Source organism: Pectinophora gossypiella, chromosome 13, assembly GCF_024362695.1.
Source record: "Pectinophora gossypiella chromosome 13, ilPecGoss1.1, whole genome shotgun sequence".
NCBI lineage: Eukaryota > Metazoa > Arthropoda > Insecta > Lepidoptera > Gelechiidae > Pectinophora > Pectinophora gossypiella.
This window is the reverse complement of record NC_065416.1, coordinates 6,883,570-6,901,888: the sequence shown is the minus strand read 5'-3', so window position 1 is coordinate 6,901,888 and position 18,319 is coordinate 6,883,570. Positions and strand designations below refer to the sequence as shown.

At 38.6% G+C, this 18,319-nt stretch overlaps 2 protein-coding genes across 3 annotated transcripts in view; one reads left to right on the top strand and one right to left on the bottom strand.

Annotated features, from left to right (window-relative positions):
* Positions 1-6,454: 6,454 nt before the first annotated feature.
* LOC126372242 (alanine--glyoxylate aminotransferase) lies at positions 6,455-15,677 on the top strand. Of its 2 annotated transcripts, none has more exons than XM_050017921.1 (8): positions 6,455-6,570; positions 9,064-9,239; positions 9,593-9,785; positions 10,378-10,543; positions 13,202-13,357; positions 13,598-13,690; positions 13,907-14,155; positions 15,035-15,677. In XM_050017921.1, the coding sequence occupies exons 2-8, from the start codon at positions 9,081-9,083 to the stop codon at positions 15,186-15,188; spliced, it is 1,170 nt and encodes a 389-aa protein (XP_049873878.1). In that variant the 5' UTR covers positions 6,455-6,570; positions 9,064-9,080; the 3' UTR covers positions 15,189-15,677. The 2 variants fall into 2 exon arrangements, with proteins under 2 accessions (XP_049873878.1, XP_049873876.1); XM_050017919.1 differs by having other exon boundaries at positions 6,495-6,650.
* Positions 15,678-15,730: 53 nt separating this feature from the next.
* Positions 15,731-18,319, bottom strand: part of LOC126372218 (dorsal-ventral patterning protein Sog) — a 75,556-nt gene continuing 72,967 nt past the window's right edge. The window contains exon 16 of the mRNA XM_050017882.1: positions 15,731-18,043. Coding sequence (XP_049873839.1) covers positions 17,831-18,043 — 213 coding nt within the window. The 3' untranslated portion in view covers positions 15,731-17,830. The remainder of the gene's footprint in view (positions 18,044-18,319) is intronic.

The following is an 18,319-nucleotide window of genomic DNA, read 5'->3' as shown; positions in this document are numbered from 1 at the left end:
GTGTGATGAACCGAATGGTAGCAGGTTAGGCCAATCTTTCCTTACAATAAAAGGTTTTTTGAGTTACATAATACAGTTTCGAATTTGAATATTCCGAATCACATGCATAATCATTATTGCTGACATTGCTCAATTGTTGAAATGCAAAGCTTTTGCAACTGACTGTAAATACTGCCTCAGCACTGTAGAGATAACTATAGATTTGTATATTTACTATAGGTTGTGCGTTTTCAAACAATTTAAACCCAAAAAAATGTTAATACAAGAACATTCACATTAACCAACATAGTTCATTAACGCGATCGCTTTGTCTGCAGTGAAAATTTTCAATCCGACATCTGTCTATCCGTGTAATACAATGAAATTTAATTTAATGCCGGGAAACACAATACCGAAGAAAAATACGTTGTCTGTATTGTGAAGGTGGGTGAGTTAGTATGTGCAAAATGAGCAAATAAATCAATTACTACCCGGCAGGAGACGCCGCGGGAAATAATTGGATTTGTACTGAACACCCCGGGGGGCGATCGCGCTCTATTGTCTAACATTCCATTGCACGGGAACTCCAGGAGCTAAGGTTACCTCGACTGTCCGGTACACTTCCCTTTAAACCTGCATGCATTTTTTCACATACTTACAGGGTGTTAGTGACATCGTAACGAATACTGAGGGGTATGATTCAGATCATGATTCTGAGTTAATATCAAATTGAATTTTCCGTCACAAAATTCATGTATTTTTTTTGTTTTTTTTTTAATGACATATTTTCAATTCTATACTTTTGCAATAAAAAAAATCCACTTATTATTAACTCAAAATAATGAGCTGAATCATCCCCCTCAGTATTTGTTACGATGTCACTTACACCATTTACAAGTACATCGACGGAAAATTCCACTTGATATCAACGCAGAATCATGGCCTGAATCATCCCTCAAAGTTTTCGTTATGATGTCACTAACACCCTGTATTTTTTTCTCGGGAATAAAATTTTCTTTCATAAGGCTTTATAACGCCTTATTACAAAACGAATACCAGATAATCATCACTAATTTAAGAGCCACGCTCTTTTCTGTGTAGCATTCTCCGTGCTACTTTGTAGGGAAAATAGGGCAGTAGTTTCCCTCTTGCCTTCCGCCCGAACCAGATAATACCAGGTTTAAAAAGGTCCACATTTAGACCCGTGGCCGCGGCGCTAGTGTCTACATACAATTTACAAGTAATAAATATAGGCACCTTCTAGAAGAGTGAACCCTCTTAATTCACACAGAAGATGCGCTGCGAATGTTAAAGAATACGCTTTCCAAGAAGAAATTCAAAATTTTGCCAAGACAGTAATGTTTCTCAAGCAACGTAGCGTTGATTTGAATTTTCTTTGAACAGAAGTACTACCTTGCAAGTAGCAATTCGTTTGCTAGTTTTCTGACCTTTGCTTTTCCATCGCACATCTTTGTATGAAATTTTATAGCACGTTCTCTCTTCGGAATGTTTGTACGAGCTTGATGTTTTTTATTTGATATCGTAAATCAGAATCTGTATAAAACTCAGTATGAAATCACTGTTTGCCATTATTTGGCTGAACTTGAGTACTCTAGTCTCTCTGAAGTTGAGTAAAGCAATAATGCCGCTAGTAGTAACTACCTACATATTTCATTCTCCTGACAGTCGTGGTAGCTCAAAACGCTTGACTCCCATTGCGAGGTCGTAGGTTTGAATCCCAACACGGGACTAAACCAATGACTTTCTAATTCGATTTCGAATTCATGTTTGTATCACAAATTATTATCACGTGCTCAGCGGAAAAATCATGAGGAAACCCACATACCCGAGAAATGCGTTACAGAGGTAATCTGCACGCTACGACGTCGCAATGGGAATCAAGCGTTTTGAGCTACCACGGTTAAGATCCGAATTCCAATTCGTAAAACAACACGGTTCTTTCAGTTCATTGACCTAACTTAACGTATCAAATCAAAGAAACTGATTCCCTGTGGAATCAGAAGAAGTATTTAATTAAAACTAGAACTGAGGTAACATAAAACTTAACCGAAATCTTTGTCAGGTATAACCAGGGAACTTTCAACCCCATACCTACCCTGGTTTACTAACTAGTGCACAAGTTTTAACTACCTTCTACACGATTATGCCGCGTCTCAAGTTATATTGAAGTTTAGACGTTTACAGGCTGTAAAGTCTATTTATTTTTGTATAATACAGGAATGAATTGGGACCAGGTTGGTTTGGTTGGGAAAATTTTAATTTCAAGGAGACAACAATTCTTGCAAGAAACGCAAAACGGAAAGTCCGAATAACAAAAAAATATACATTAGCTACAAAATGGCGGGACCTATTACGCATAGATATTGTTAGATATCTATGCGTAACATGATACCTAACCTAAAAAATCTAGTACTTTCTCTTTCAAAAGAATACACGTTAAACACTCGTCCCGCCATCATGTCAAGGTTAGTTTAGGCATCAAATAGGTAGTATATCTGACAACTAGCGACCCGCCGAAAAAATGAAATTATTTACGACATCACAATAAAAACGTCAAAAATAACAGTATTTCTCCACTATTTAATGGATGTTATTATACATATAAACCTTTCTCTTGAAACGAGTGATTAGGTTTGGGGTTTAGATAGAGTTAAAGAAAACCGCATCAAAATCCGTTGCGTAATTTTAAAGATTAAAGCGTACATAAGGATATAGGGACAGAAAAAGCGACTTTGTTTTATACTTTGTAGTGATATGCAATTTCAACATTAAGCAATTGATCTCGCCATTTTGACGCTAATAAAATATACCTATATTAGGTAATCTTCTTCTTATCGTGCGGGTTGTGTGGTGGAATAGCAGCCTCACCAACCCTGGTGTCAGGGTTATGATTGAGCCGCCAAAGGCCCCTGACATGTAACGATTACTCACTTATTCAAATTCAAATAATTTATTTCCAGACACAGGTCCATAGATGTTAGTAACAATGAAAACTTAAAGCTAGGGTTAGTATAAAATAGAGAAAATGAAAACTTAAGAGAAACTTATATCAATAAATAGTAACCAGGACCAACGGCTTAACGTGCCTTCCGAAGCACGGATCATCTTACTTTCGGAAAATCAAGTGATCACCCTGTAATGTCCTAACCAAACTAGGGATAACAAAGTGATTTTTTGTGATATGTTCCCACCGGAATTTGAATCCGGGGACTCCGGATCGTGACAACGCTCAACCGCTGGACCACGGAGGCTGTAAATGAGGTAATGTCATTTATTTACTAAGTTAGGCGCATTCTGGATAATCAGCGAAAATATATATCTCAAGGAGGTCGGTGATTCCTTCAATCAATAGTTAATGTAAAATAACTAAGGAAGAAGAGGAAACAGAACTAAGGAAAGCTTACCTTACCAGACAACATTAAAAGTAATATAATTTTCTTTGATAAAAAATTATCAATAAATGAATTCCATTCATCACAGGTGTTTGTTCATGTACCTTCACAATGACTCCGTCTAAACACAAACATCGCACTATTCCATGCGATGAAAAGAATATCCATAAAACTATCCCGAGGTCACCTAAGTTCCCGAGGCACCTCGTTGCCGCAAGTGCAGTTTGCATGCGAATTAGGACCTTATACCAACTACAGTGCATTTTAAATGCAAATTATTTGTGAAAGTGCGATCGCAAATTGTGCCATTATGTAAATAACTTACGTAGGACATGATTGTAGGACTTTCGATGCGAGGAGAGCAGATTTTACCACTTACTTTCAGTGTTGCTACAGGTGAAAGAACAATTTTGTATTTTCATTTGTAATCAGCAAAGACGTAATTTTGTTGTTTTTCATGATACTTCTTCTACCGCTATAAGCCTTACTACCCATTCCGATATATTTTTTGACGTGACTTATTGTAGATTTGCCGGAGATGGCATTAACTACTTGGCCGAACAAATGTGGAGCGCTGAGGGCTCTCACCCGGTACAAAATTTAAGACAAACTAACCTAAAAAGCCTAATTTAAGAAAACGAAGGCCTGAGGGTGCCCCGTTGAGCGCGAGCCTCGGCTTAGGGCGTCGTCTGAAAGGAAGAATATTTGAAAGAATTAATCGACCCTAGTGGGTCGATAGCGATAAGCACTGAATAAGGGAAATCGTCGACTACGCCGGCCGGGGGACCCATTCCGATGCGTCGCTATCGGGCTGTATAATAGCACATCGGGTGGTCGAGGCCACGATTTCGCCGTACATTTTATACATGCACCCGATTCATCCAGCCCGACGGAAAGCGTAAGGGTGGGCCATAGAACATAGCCAGTTAGGGATGGGCGAAGTAATGCCAATAAAAGATTCTTTCACCGTCATACTTTTATCATTATACCTCACATCACTAATTTAAGAGCCACGCTCTTGTCGGTGTAGCATTCTCCATGCTACTTTTTAGGGAAAAATAGGGCAATGGCTTCCCTCTTGCCTTCCGCCCCGCAGTACTCTATACCATCACTCTCTCTGTGTACCTTAAACCCTATTGGCTAATATTAAAAAAATATAAAAATAATAATTTAATAATTGAAAGCAACGCAACGCTGCGCTATAAATATATCGGGAATTCGATCAAGAAATTCATTGAACAATTATATTAGAACCGTAAAATGTGTTAAGAAATCGCGTAATTTCTCCGCAGTAAGTCAGTGGCTGAGTGCATTAGTCGATTTAAGGCGGTACAGCACCATTATTTTCACAGTTCGTTTGCCAGGCCTGCACCGCAATTTTCAGTTAGTCGAACCAGTCCGTGTTGTGTTAATGTACCGTCTAATAGTTCGCTAGCTTTTATCCAGGAATAAGCAAAATGAGCGGTTAAAAGCTAACTAGCCGTTAACGTGAAAATTGGGATTTATAAGGTGGTAAAATTGGGAGAGCTGTCTCTATAGTCGACTTGATTTTTTGAAAGGACGTCTTATCGATATGAACCACATCTGGACGCTTCTCTTCGACAAAATCCCCCCAAACAACAGCCTGATCTGAGGATACACCCTTTTGTTCCCATTTACTCCCTCAAGCATATTGTTACCGCATCTCAGGAGTACTCGGCTACTCTGGTAATACACCTACCTACCTAACATCCGGCGAACGCAGCTGATTGGCAATTCTTTAATAAAGGATTGCTTTAGACTCGGTGGAGGGTATAACCAGGAGGATGCTTGGTGACATGAAGCTGAACTACAATCTTTAGCCCATTGGCGTAAAGTTGTAGGTACATCTGGGACTGCACTCATGAACTACACGAGCTCATTCCAACGTCTGCCTAGTCTATGGCCAAGAGTAAACCCATCAATAAAAAAGGTTATGAGAAGTCATCGACACAAAGCAGAATACAGAAAGCGTATCTCATCCTAAATTTCTTTTTCGCGAACGTAGTGTTCATAACACAGTGCTCATAAACTGTGCGAAATAGCTCGCACATTTCAGTCAACGCATATTGCGCGTGAGTCCAACGTAATTGGCTTTTTTGGCCTCATCCATACTAATGGAGCCCCATACATCACCACAGATAGAGAGGTGGTTCAACAAACTATTTCCCGGACGAAAACAGTCCGGAAATTAAAACCAGAGAAAACCCGCTCGGGACATTAGCTTCCGAGAGAAAGGATTTAATTTTAAATTTGTTTTGTGGTTTACATTTACTCGACTAAAGGATTGCTTATGCTTGGTGTAAGGCAAACAAATAACGCTTACTGTGTGTGACATTAAATAATGTAGACTTGTAAAGTTAGTTATAAGACATGGTAGGTTATAAATTAAATGCTACACGAGCTCAACACAGACTATTACAATGATAGAATTAAATTATTTTCGCTATTCCAATTCCAAGTCACTGACTTTTTTTTTACTTATTGTAGATTGGCTGCAGATGGCATTACCTACTTGACCGGACAAATGGGGAGCGCTGAAGGCTCTCACCCGGTACAACGTTTAAGACAACAGGCCTGAGGGTACCCAGTTGGGCGAACCTCGGCTCAGGGCGTCGTCTGAGAGGAAGAATATTTGAAAGGATTAATCGACCCTAGTGATAGTGATAAGCGCTGAATGAGGGAAATCGTCGACCACGCCGGCGGGGTCGGTAACGAGGTTCTGAAGTGTTTGGTGTCGCGAGCTGATTGGCTGCCTCTATGGCTAGAGTAATCGGGTCGTCAGGAAAAGTCACTGACCTGTCTTTACTGAATCTACACAAAATAATCTTATAGATTCAGGATCTCTTTACAAATTACTCAAGAACTTTTTCCACTAATTTCATGCTAGATTTAACTCATTAATCACTTACGTCCAATTTACTTATTTCTCGTCTTTCGCATAATTAAACGTTACCCAAATATGTAGATATTCTGGAAGTCATTAGTCAATTACCATTATCTGTATACTCGAAAAACGAGAATGGTTTACTAACATTACAGTCCTTGTTATCAATGCATTCACTCCATTTAATAGAGTTCAAGAACGCTATGCTTCAGTTGCTAGAGCGAAGTGGTATCGAATGTATGTGAATTGAATAGTGACTCACTCATTTACAAGGTAAAAGTGTAAAAATAATTTATAATAATATATTTGTGTTACGTTGCGTTGGTAATTTACGTTTTGCACATTTTGTGACGGTAAGTAACGAATATTGTAACCTAAACTTACCTACATACTGTTTATTTACGAGAAATATACCAAATTTTTGTTTTTCTTTATCTTTAACGCGTAATTAAGTTAAATACGAGAAAATATTAGTTTTTCGTGATATCTTAGTACAATACTTCCTTGTTTAATAACCGTAAATAAGTATTTTAAATTAAGAACATTGTATTTTGGAATCCACCACACATTCGATCGTAGCCTATATTGCGAAAACGCGAGGTGGCAGATGATTATCATACGTTGAACTTTGAATCTGTGTTCCAAGATTGGTTAGAATATCATTGTCGATTTCAACTGACTGCAATTTCCACTCGCAAAGAAATTCTAAGAAAACCGAGCACCGTTGAAATCAATACTTTCGCCCCACTTGTCATGTTAGTTTGAAAACTTTGAGAAGTCGAGTAATAAATATTTATCAGCTGCATTTCACGGTTGACCCAACGGACGCGCTGACACTTCAGTCTGCGTCTTATTTGCCTCCAACAACCCTCAGGAGGTTGGAAACAGGCACAGAGTTAGTGGAAATAAGTACTATGTAGAGATTTGACTACCGACGATATTCTTGATCATTGAGATCGGATCATCCTATTTCAACTACAGCGTCGGTGGTACAAATTGTTTTAGTCATAGCTGATTGCAAAAAAATCCTGGTTTATCTTGTCTTGGACTTGGTAGTGCGGACTTTTAGAGAATCAAAGTATTAGTGCGCTGGTTCTATTGAAAAATAAATTGATGTGATTCGAAGGGAAAATTTTACGGAAATAAGAAAAAAAAAACACTACGTAATTAAAAACCTAGAAGTGTTTAAAAGAGGATTTTACGTGATAGTTTAAGAATTCTAATCGGAGTCGAGTTTTAGCTATAGTTTTGTTTAACTTAGGAAGTCCTGGCTTCGCTCCTGTGTTGAGCTCGCTCGCCTCTTCGTCCGCCGGGAGAGCGACGACAGTCGCGATGGGAATCGAATCAATTTGTCGAAGCAACATTGAGCTTGTTCGATCTTCGTCACGTCTCAATCTCACAATATAAACTCTTATCTAGCGCTTGAGTCCCCTGCGACCTGCAACTTTGACCTGTCTTATCGATGGTTCCTGCTGACCTAGGTTTTTAAATCGGCGACAAAATAAAGTAATCTGTTCCCAAACTTGTTTGACACACAAATAACTTAGGCCGTTAACCCCTAACAGTAGGTATAGTCGTCGAGGTAGACCCCGTTAAAACCGATCTGATGACCTCACAACACAACAGCTATCGGAGAGTTCCTCCAGAACTAGGAAAGTAAAAGGACCAAGGGAAAGTCTTTACTAGCATCGGAATTAGTTATTTGACTAAATAAGACAAAAATAGAATAACTGAGTGAATTTTATTCTGGAGATAAGAGTAGCTACCTACACAATATCTAAAATTTCCATCACGCTACGCAAGACGTATTTATAGTCAATTCCTATAACATTCATGATAAGCAGTATGTTATTGGAACCAGATCATGTATCTACCCATGGGATGTTGTTGTGAATCCGCTATCGTCTATAGAAAATAGACTACATATATTGTACTTTGTCATGCTGTACATTGCTAATGGTTGTGCAATTAATTAGAAAGTAAACATCTCAACACGGATCGCCTGTCTAATTAGGTTATCATAGACCTAGCATTTCTGTTTATCACTGATAGGTCAAAAGGTCATAACTGCTGCATTTTGCTAAATCATTGCCTCGTAATATTGCTAAATTGGCATGTAAAAACAATTGTTAACCGCTGTGTTACCAACGAACGATAGCGGAACGAATATGGGCTGGTACTGGCACGGGCCGCTTCAGGCGGCGCACTCTTGCCAAATGTGCCATCCGATAGCGCCAGAACATTGTAGCGAATTTACAACCACCCTATTAGCACTAAATCTAAACATTAACCCGATTCCCCTAACCAAACTTCACGGTTTCTCGTTGGAAATATCGGTCACAGAGAGGATATTTTCACCCGAAGCTCACTTGCATTTGGCTGGCGGCCGAACGACAATAAATTGGAAGGAGTTGTAACGGGAAGTTTTAATTTTAAAAAGACAACACTCTACATGGTGGAAATGCATACGAGCTAAAATTGCGAGTCATGTGAGCCAGTTGTTGAAAGCTATCGACTTCAATGTAGGTCTCCAATTGCAGCATACAGAAAATACAATTTTAAAAATACTGACTCATTTATACTCACTTGAATATTACAAAAGTATGAACTTACTAACTTTAAATATAGGTACCTACCTGAAATGAGAAGTAGTATCATTGCCATTCTACGCTTTCTTTAGTAACAAACCATGCGGGTGTCATGTATTTATAATACTTGCAACTTTTCACAACCAAAAGGCACTAAAAAATAAGTTAATTGTTGCAGAATATTTTTTAAACAAAATGCTAACAGACAAGATGATAATACCGGCACCAGAAATCAAGGATCGGAAGGTGGTGAAGCCCCTGCTTTGTGGCCCGGGCCCTTGTGACATATGGCCCTCGGTTTTTGAGGCCCTCACACGGCCGATCCTATCGCCTATGTGCGATGAAATGTTTAATGTAAGTATTGTAATGGTATACATCTGAAACAGCACATTATTTAAGTGTGGAAGTATGACACGTTCCTGCCAACTACAGCTAAATAAAAGAAGATTCTGATCTTGAAATCTGAAAAGAACTAGGTTCACCTGCCCTCAACGCCGCCGGAATGCAATAAGAAAATTGGTACCTAACTGTTTGCTAACTCTTCCTGAAAATACTTGGAAATTGTGAAAAAGTCGATGGATTGCGATTCGCAAAAAGCCCTAGTCTGATATGTAATACCACACGAAAACGTTCCGGAACAAAATTCCAAGAAGATTTACACGTCACATTTCTGAGTCAATTATCATCACCATGTACTACTTTTTAAGGTGATGGACGACGTTCGCGCCGGTCTCCAGTATCTGTACCAGACTCGCAGCAAGCTGGTACTGGCTATGTCTGGGTCTGGTCACAGTGGCATGGAGGCCCTCATCACAAACCTGGTGGGGCCAGGAGAAACCCTGCTCATTGCCAGCAGGGGCATATGGGATGAACGCGCTTTAAATATTGCTAGACGATATGGTGAGTCTTTAATTGGTTGAATAATACTTCTCTCGTTTCTTCGCAAATATGAGTGGATAGAAAAAAATCTAGCAGCTACTTCTACATACAAATCCAGTCCTTTGGGTACTTGTAGGGGCTTTATCCACTTGTAGGTAACTAAATCAGTAGATTACAGCCATTTTTGATGCGAAGTCATAAGATGGATAATATAATGAACCGAACCTGTGGTGAAAGACAATCATCTAAATAAATAAATAAATAAATCTGCAGGGCTAATATGCGCAACGCGATAAAATTATCGATTGATTCAATAAATTTTGTAGAAATCGATGAGTTTGGTTTTTCCCTAACAAACGTACCACGTGATTTTGTTCGTATTTTGACAGAACGACATGACATATAGGGTTCACTTATTACCACCAATCGACAAAATAACATAGGTAATTATGTCTGTATGACTGTGACAAAGTTTTATGACGTTGCGCACGTTAGCCCTACTGATGTGATGATTTAATACAGATTACTTTGTACTTATATAATTATGTAAAGTCCATCTTTTTAGAAAGTCTAATAGACACATAGTATTCTGTGAAACTGTATTTTTTTCCAGGCATAAAAACAGTGGTGACGAAAGTGGCGATCAACGCGACATTTTCATTTGCGCAACTGGAGACAGAGCTCCAGCGAGTGCGGCCCGCGGCGATGTTCATTACGCACGGAGATTCCTCCACGGGCTCCGTGCAGAGGATCGAGGGGCTTGGCCAGCTCTGTCATAAGTATGCAACTTGCCTTCAAATTGGTAATGTAGCTCCCCTATCAACGCCTCTGTGGTCTGCAGAAAGCTTAGCTGACTATCTGTACCAAAGAGAAGTCGCTGTCAAATAACTTTCAATTCTTCTGTCTTGTGCGTTGTAATGTAACATAACAACCGGCCTCACCAATCAGTATCACTCATCACCAGCCCATTAACGTCCCCACTACTGGGGCACGGGCCTTCCCTATGGATGGATAGGGAGATCGGGCCTTAAACCATCAGCCGGGCCCAGTGCGGATTGATGGTTATTAACAACTGCTAATGCAGCCGGGACCAACGGCTTAACGTGCCTTCCGAAGCACGGAGGAGCTCGAGATGAAAACTTTTTTTTTTGTGGTCACCCATCCTATGACCGGCCTTTGCGAAAGTTGCTTAACTTCAACAATCGCAGACCGAGCTCCTCAAGTTTCACCATCTGAACCCAATAGCTCATATCGTCAGCCGCCATAACTATTATGTCAAAGCGCCATTAATTTACTTTGTCAGACTATCTCTTGTGACAATCAGGTAAGCCTTTTGGTAGGCCTTTGCAAAACACTGAAAAATAACACACGTTTGAAGTTTCTCCATAGTTCACAATAATAAACATTATATGGTTAATGTGTAAGAAAATGCAACACGTCAAGTCTTAAGAGGATACAGTACTTAAAGAAAGTAAATTATAAGAGAAAAGTAGTGGAGATAGTACACGGAAAGTTTCATAGTTTTTAGCTAACTTCCTTATACTAACAGTTATGCCATCAGCTGTGCTTTCCACTCTGAATGAAACTTGTGCTTACTTTACTACTTGCATAATGAAACTGGAACATGATCTCCATTGTTGAACAACTTCGGAAAAGTAACTTTTATTAGTAACAAAATTATACTTTGGGGGAATATAACTTAATTTTAACTTAATTTGACAGGAATAAACTATCTGCATCTCTGTCTTGCACGTATCGTAAGAGTAGAACGGCACTAATTTAAAAACTATCAAACTAAAATTTGTGCGCTCGAATAGGCACCAATGACACCTTGGTGATGATTTCGTTGCGTTGTGTGAAATAAACTTTTAATAACTTTTCGGTTTTCATTTATTCGTTCCTACGAACCGAAAAGTAATTAAAGTCTCAAAAGCCCTCACACAAAATTGAAGTTTATCCAAAAATAAATCCCGTAGCAATTAAAATAATAATTTGCAGCAATTTATTTCCAAATAGCAAATAACGTCAATGCTCTAAAAAATAGAGAGAAATTCCCGTTACAAAAAATTTCGTAATTATTTTTCCATATTTTGCAACATTCAAAATGTGCCATATTTTCCGTTGCACTGATATTTTTAAAGAGTAACTGAATTATCTGAGGAACGAACAACGTATGAAAGTATCGAGTACCGCTACCGTAGCAGTGACAGAGTAAATATACCCGATCCTGGTAATTTTTATCCGCGCCGCCGTTTCGCAGGTTATCGAGTTAAAACTAAAAGGGTTACGTAGGTTGTCGCTCCATCCTGCATATTGACTTTGTCAGGTAATATTTATTTTTATTTATTCTCGCTCTGAGCGGCAAAATGTATTACTGCATCGTTACGGTACGGTGTTTTTGAAACTTACACTTGGGAGTAAGTTGTTGTTGGTTGTAAGTGTTGCAAGAAGCCTAGCCTCTACTTAGCTTATTAGATTTAACTCTTTGCTTACCCTAAGAGTTATTCTATTTTGGTGATCGCAATAGATAAAGCGGATATTTATAAGTACTTACTTGTACTTACAGTGGTAGTATTAGGTATGTACTACAAAAGCGGCTTCGTAATTCCAACAAATATCTGCTTTTGTGGTCAAAGATTCAAAAATACTACCTATTTCAATCAATGTCTATGATTTCCTCGCCTCATAATAAAAGTATTTTGTTACTGCATTTTGTTTAACAAAGCTTTTTCAACGGTAAAATGAAAAATCGCCTACATTTAGAATTGGATTTAATTAATTAAAGCATACCTACAAAATTCTATCCTATTACGAAGAGCTCGTATTATGAGAGCGATTCCTCGGAGCTCTTCAATACCGGAGTCGAAAGGAAGCGAACTTCAGCAGAAAAACTATTTGATTTCTCGGCGACTGGCACACCGGAGCCGAACAATTTAATTACATTCGCTGTCCCGCTCACACACACTGCGAGGAACACCCACGAGTTGCGAACTCTTTTAATTGCATCTCGTGAAGGAGTCTGCAATTAGCATGCAGCGGAAATTGCCGAGTGCGGCAAAAGTTAAGATAAAACCCGTTCTTTGCGAACTTAGTTTTCTAAATAATTTGTCTTTGCAGTTCAGTCACTGTGCCTTTTACGTAAGTACCACAGCTTAAACGCTTTACTGCTGTAAAACGATAAGGCCAGCATAACCACAGCACATAAAGTGGAATGAGCCTCATTTGCTAATTCCACCTTAATTCCTTCTTTAATTAACTCATATAAAAGGTTCTATGCTCTTATTCATAACTGCAATGAACTTCTGGACTGCTATATCAGAAAAAGCTAAAGAATATTAACCAGATACATTATTTTCATCTGTTCTATTTACTTACATTATAATTTGCTCTTATGCTGAACAACCTATTTCTTATTCAGCTCTTAATATTTTTTGCAGATATGGGGCTCTGCTCTTGGTAGATACAGTTGTATCGATAGCGGCCTCACCGTTCCTGATGGACGAATGGGAAGTCGACGCAGTATACTCCTCAACTCAGAAGGCCCTGAGTGGACCGGCCGGCATATCTCCAGTGGCATTTGGTCCTCGTGCTGAGTAAGAATTTAAACATTATACATTAGTAGTCTGAACATTTTCGAAGATACGGTGCACGGGACGAAAGTTCTGGAACTAACGGACTATTATCAAATCTGTGCTAACGGGCCTTCTCAAAATATTTTTCCAAAGAATTTATCAAAATACCTAAAGAAATTTTATAACCATCTGGTAACTACTTATTTATACATTCATCAAGTAAATCCTATCGTAAATCTTAATCCTTTATTTATGTTTCAGAGAAAAAATCAAAAGTAGAACATTTCAACCGCCATTTTACTTGGATATCTCACTGTTGGCAGACCAGTGGAATTGTTACGGAAATACCAGAAAGTAAGTGTGTTGATTGAAGTAAAGTATGAAATCTATCATTGTAAGATCATCTGCGCCACACCATCAGCGCGAATTCCAATTTGTAGAAGAGTTAAGAATAAATATAATAATAATACAAACAAACATTTTATACAATGAGCAGGTTTTTTGCCACAATATTTGGTAGTAAAACTCATCATGATTCTAATCACGTCGCTTACCCTTACTTTTTCACAGATACCACCATACCCTTTCTCCTCCATTGTTATGGGCACTACGCTGTTGTCTCAAGGAAGTAGCCACGGAAACTCTGCCCAAGTCTTGGGCTCGTCACGCCGCGGTCACTGGACACTTCCACAAACGGCTGCAGGAGTATGGTTTCCAGCTCTTCGTGCCCAAACCTGTAGATCGGTTGACCACCGTCACTACAGTCGCACTACCTCATGGATACGACTACCTTGCTTTTAGCAAATATATGAGGGAGCAGTAAGTACCTCGTCTTAAACCTAAATAAAGATTTTATCTATCTATCTATCTATCAACCTGTTACTATATTAGATTACTCCTTAATACTTCATTCATTTTTAATGAATAAGGACCTACTTAAGAACATCAAATCTTAAATTTTCGGTCATACATATTTTTGTCAATGTTCTGGTTTTGCGCTCTATTGGACAAAATGCAAGTTAGTGTCTTGCGGAGTGTCGAATACTTACTTATTAACTAATATTATTGCTTACTTATATTAGTTAGATGGGTCGTTCTTCTTTTTTATCGACAATAAAAAGACATTTTCTCTAATTATCGGATTTAACATCTTTAAAATTATAACGGCAATAAATATTTTAAAACATCATATAAAGATGTGTCTGTAGAGGACTATTTAGTGGTTCCCTTTATCTTGGTAACATACTTTTCTTTGCAGGCGCATTCCAAAAAATATTGTGACAGAGTGGCCCTTTTCATCGGAGACAGCATTTCAATTTACCACTCTGTCACGGAATTTTGTGAAAAACGATCAAGCTACGTTAATAACTAATTGAGGAACCGATTAGTATTTTGCTTGTATTTTGAGTATAATAAGATAACTATATTTTTGGACAATCAAAACATGAAATAAAATTCTAAAACATAACTTATCAGAAGCAGAACGAAGGACAGATCATTGTCGATAAAAAAGAAGAACGACCCAGATACCCAGTCCAAACCAGTACCATTCTTAATAGCTTAATCATAATTATTTAGATCCTACGAGATGAAATTCTGAATTAAATAATAAATTTGGCTACAAGACCCTTTGTTTTAATGTTAAGTAAAATATTTAATCAATAATACTTGATTTGATTTTGATATTCTTATCCACAGCCACAACATCCTCATTTTCGCCGGGTTGGGCCCCACTGTGGGCAAGGCTCTTCGCATCGGCATCATGGGCGTCAACTCTACCATGGAAGTTGCTGATTCAATTGCCGATTCCATGGCGGACACTATGCGAGCATTGACTAAATCGTCCTTATAAGAAGTCGTATATATCCTTAGTTATATGGGTACAATGATCTTGGGCGTTAAGAAGGCCAGATTGAAGCAATTTATATAAAAAGTAATATTGCTATTTGATATCTTGTTGGCATATGCGCAAATGTCAAATTGCAATATTGCTTGTCATATTAATTGCTTCAGTGTGGGTTTAGACCTCCTTAGGTTAACTAAGGACAGTTTTGGAATTTTTGTTGCTCTGTTTTGTCTTGGAGCACACCCCCTCCGGTTGATAGACGGGAGGCCTGTGCCCAGCAGTGGGACGTTTATCGGTTGTGTATCATGTTTTGTCTTGAATTCGAGTGAGTAGAAAGAGACAAATTTGAATATCCATGATAAATAAGTCAACAACATTGTTCCTGCTATTTTGCCTATTAAACGTGTGTGAGGTTTATACTATTTAGATAAGTACTTATAAACTTAAAAATAAATTGTAAGATAAAATGGGGAATATATGTAAAAACTTAATATACTTAGGTTGTTTTATTTAGATACGTAATTGGAGATGTTAATAAAACATAATGATTGAGTTCACAGGTAATTTATTACATATTAAAACTGTAGACGGTTTACAAACTATTGACTGGATGCACCTAGGTAGATCCAATGTATGCAATATGATCAACGATAATGTCAAACGATTGATATGTTCACAAATTCCGAAGACGATATTCAAAATATCAGCTAAGAGTTAAATTCTTCCCTTCACATTTAACCGAATAACGGACAGGGAGTGACTAACATTATAATTATTAAATAGAAAACAATGCAATACAAGCGAGTTCCTAGTATCCTTTATGGCCATTAGTTTTGTTATTCGCAAGCCATAGGTGACTACTTTCCTATTGTTAGATTATACAAAAATATTAAAACCAAGATAACTCTTGCTTAATCAAGTGATATTCTCATTATGTCAAAAAACATAAAAATAATGTAGCCAATAACATGATCATAACAATAAACTCCTCACAATTTTGATGGACTAGAACCTACAACGAACCGCGAATTTCATTTACAAAGTTAACAAATTTTTGGCAATCTCTATCGATCTTAATATCGCGAATAATCATGCCGTTGGAAAAATTATTTACTCGTAAACTTATACAACTCCTATAACAGACAGACAGACAGTATCTCTAGATACATGGCATTCATTTCCATCACATCGAAACATTTGGACTAGCTTCCTTAATTACGTAACTATAAAATCGTTAACCTAGTAATTAAACAAAACTAGTCACGATTCACGTAAACTACACTTATCTAATTCATATCGGTACAATCCGTAATCAGTATAAAATAGTATACAATGTTAAAATGTGTTAACTTTCTAGTAATTATTTACAGTTTCTGGAAGACAATCGTATTGTCCACACACTAATGTACCTACTAATTTTATACCTACTATATCTACCTATGATGACAGGCCGCAGAATTATTAACCTTTTGTTTTAGGTGGAAAAGTGTTCAGACGCCAAAATGTAGCTTCGATACTTACCTACTAGTTACATTATAGCATGACACCTTTTTGTTCAAATGTAGGTAGGTTTCAGATATACATTTTGCCAACTGAACACGGACTTGTGGTACTAAGTAGATACAAATCTAAAGCAAATGCACAAACAAGGCGACCAATACAAATAACAATATTTTGTGATGGTTCGACGCGATAACCTAACGTGCGGTGATCCCGTATCATATACATTAGAATCGTAAATAAATATGCACATAAGTAGAGTTAAAAGTAATAATTTATATTTACAGTTAAGAAAATATGGCACATCTTTAACGTTATCGACCGCGCTCGCTTTCCGTGACTCCTTCCGAGCGATCGAGCCTTAAGACTAATACTAGACATTCGGTTGGACCCCCAAATCTAAACTTGAATATTCTCTTGATATCCAACTGCGTGACAACTTAGGAAAGAAGGCTCAAAGGATCCAGTACTGATATCTTAAATACTAATACTCAAAATTCTTCGTCTTATTAAACTTTGTATTCTCTGAACTTAATCTCTGTTGGAATTCATGAAAACTATTAGAAGTTTAAAATGGGGGAAGTTTCGGGTGATCTGATATAATGCGCCTATAAAAATTTCGGGACATCAATAATACCAATTAAAATACCGGTGGGTAAGTAAATATTCAACGCCGTTCAATAATACACAGTAAGAGCTGGGGCAGATTGCGACTATTCAATCGAACGATTTTATGATTTTCAAGGGAATTTATTAGGTCAATTTTGAATCAGTGGGCCACTTCGTTCGAGCGACTAAAAGTCGCAAGTCACGCCAGCCTTAAAGCTACATCGTCGATCGTTCGACTCCGTCGCCGCGCGGCCGACCGCCGCTCTTCACCAACTAAACCTAGAGACACATTCGAATCGCACGAGTACATAAAAATATATCAGTCTATAGAGCGAAGCGTTCACTCACTTAGCCTACGAGCAGTCTGGGGTAGACGCAAAATGAAAAACGGAGCAGGGGCCGCGCTTCGCCAACTCTTAAGAACAATATTTCGTTAAATACTGAGCTCGAGTCGCACTTTCCTAATTTTTAGAGTAAAGCGGGGCCCCTGCTCCCTTCAGCATTGCAGTATAGACGGGGTCGGAGAGTGGAGTTGGCGCTCAGCTGGGCGGGTGCGGCTGGCGCGGGGGGTGCGGGTCACGCGCGGGGTCAACGCGGCCGGCGTCGGGACGCGCGGGGTCGGGTCGCGCGGGGTCGGGGCGCGGCGCGCGCTGTCGGCGGTGGCGCGTGCAGGCGCAGCACGCGTCGCCGCGCCGCCGCCGCGCACACGCAGCTCGCCCGCAGCGCTTGCGCACGCATGTCACCTCGCCATCCTGAAAGACGGTGGATTCTCGTTAGTTAGGAATAGTCCTGATATGGTTTACATTATGCTCACCAATGAGTGAATTCAATTTCAAACTTAAGTACCTAATTCTCACTTTAAATGCAATAGTGTAAGAAAACTCGACAAGTTAACAGAGAATGTTCATTTTGGACCATAAACAAAGCAGACTTATCAAATCTGCTTACGTATCTTAGACAGAAAGTCGGCTTTTATAAGTTCAAATTAAACGAAAACCAGTCGTAGTTATGATTTCAAAACAAAGCAC

Bases quoted from the DNA above. Each gene is read 5' to 3' on its own strand.
- LOC126372242 (XM_050017921.1), top strand. From the start codon at position 9,081: ATGCTAACAGACAAGATGATAATACCGGCACCAGAAATCAAGGATCGG. The intron at 9,240-9,592 runs GTAAGTATTGTA...CTACTTTTTAAG, and splicing joins TGTGCGATGAAATGTTTAAT to GTGATGGACGACGTTCGCGC. The intron at 10,544-13,201 runs GTATGCAACTTG...TATTTTTTGCAG, and splicing joins CTTGGCCAGCTCTGTCATAA to ATATGGGGCTCTGCTCTTGG.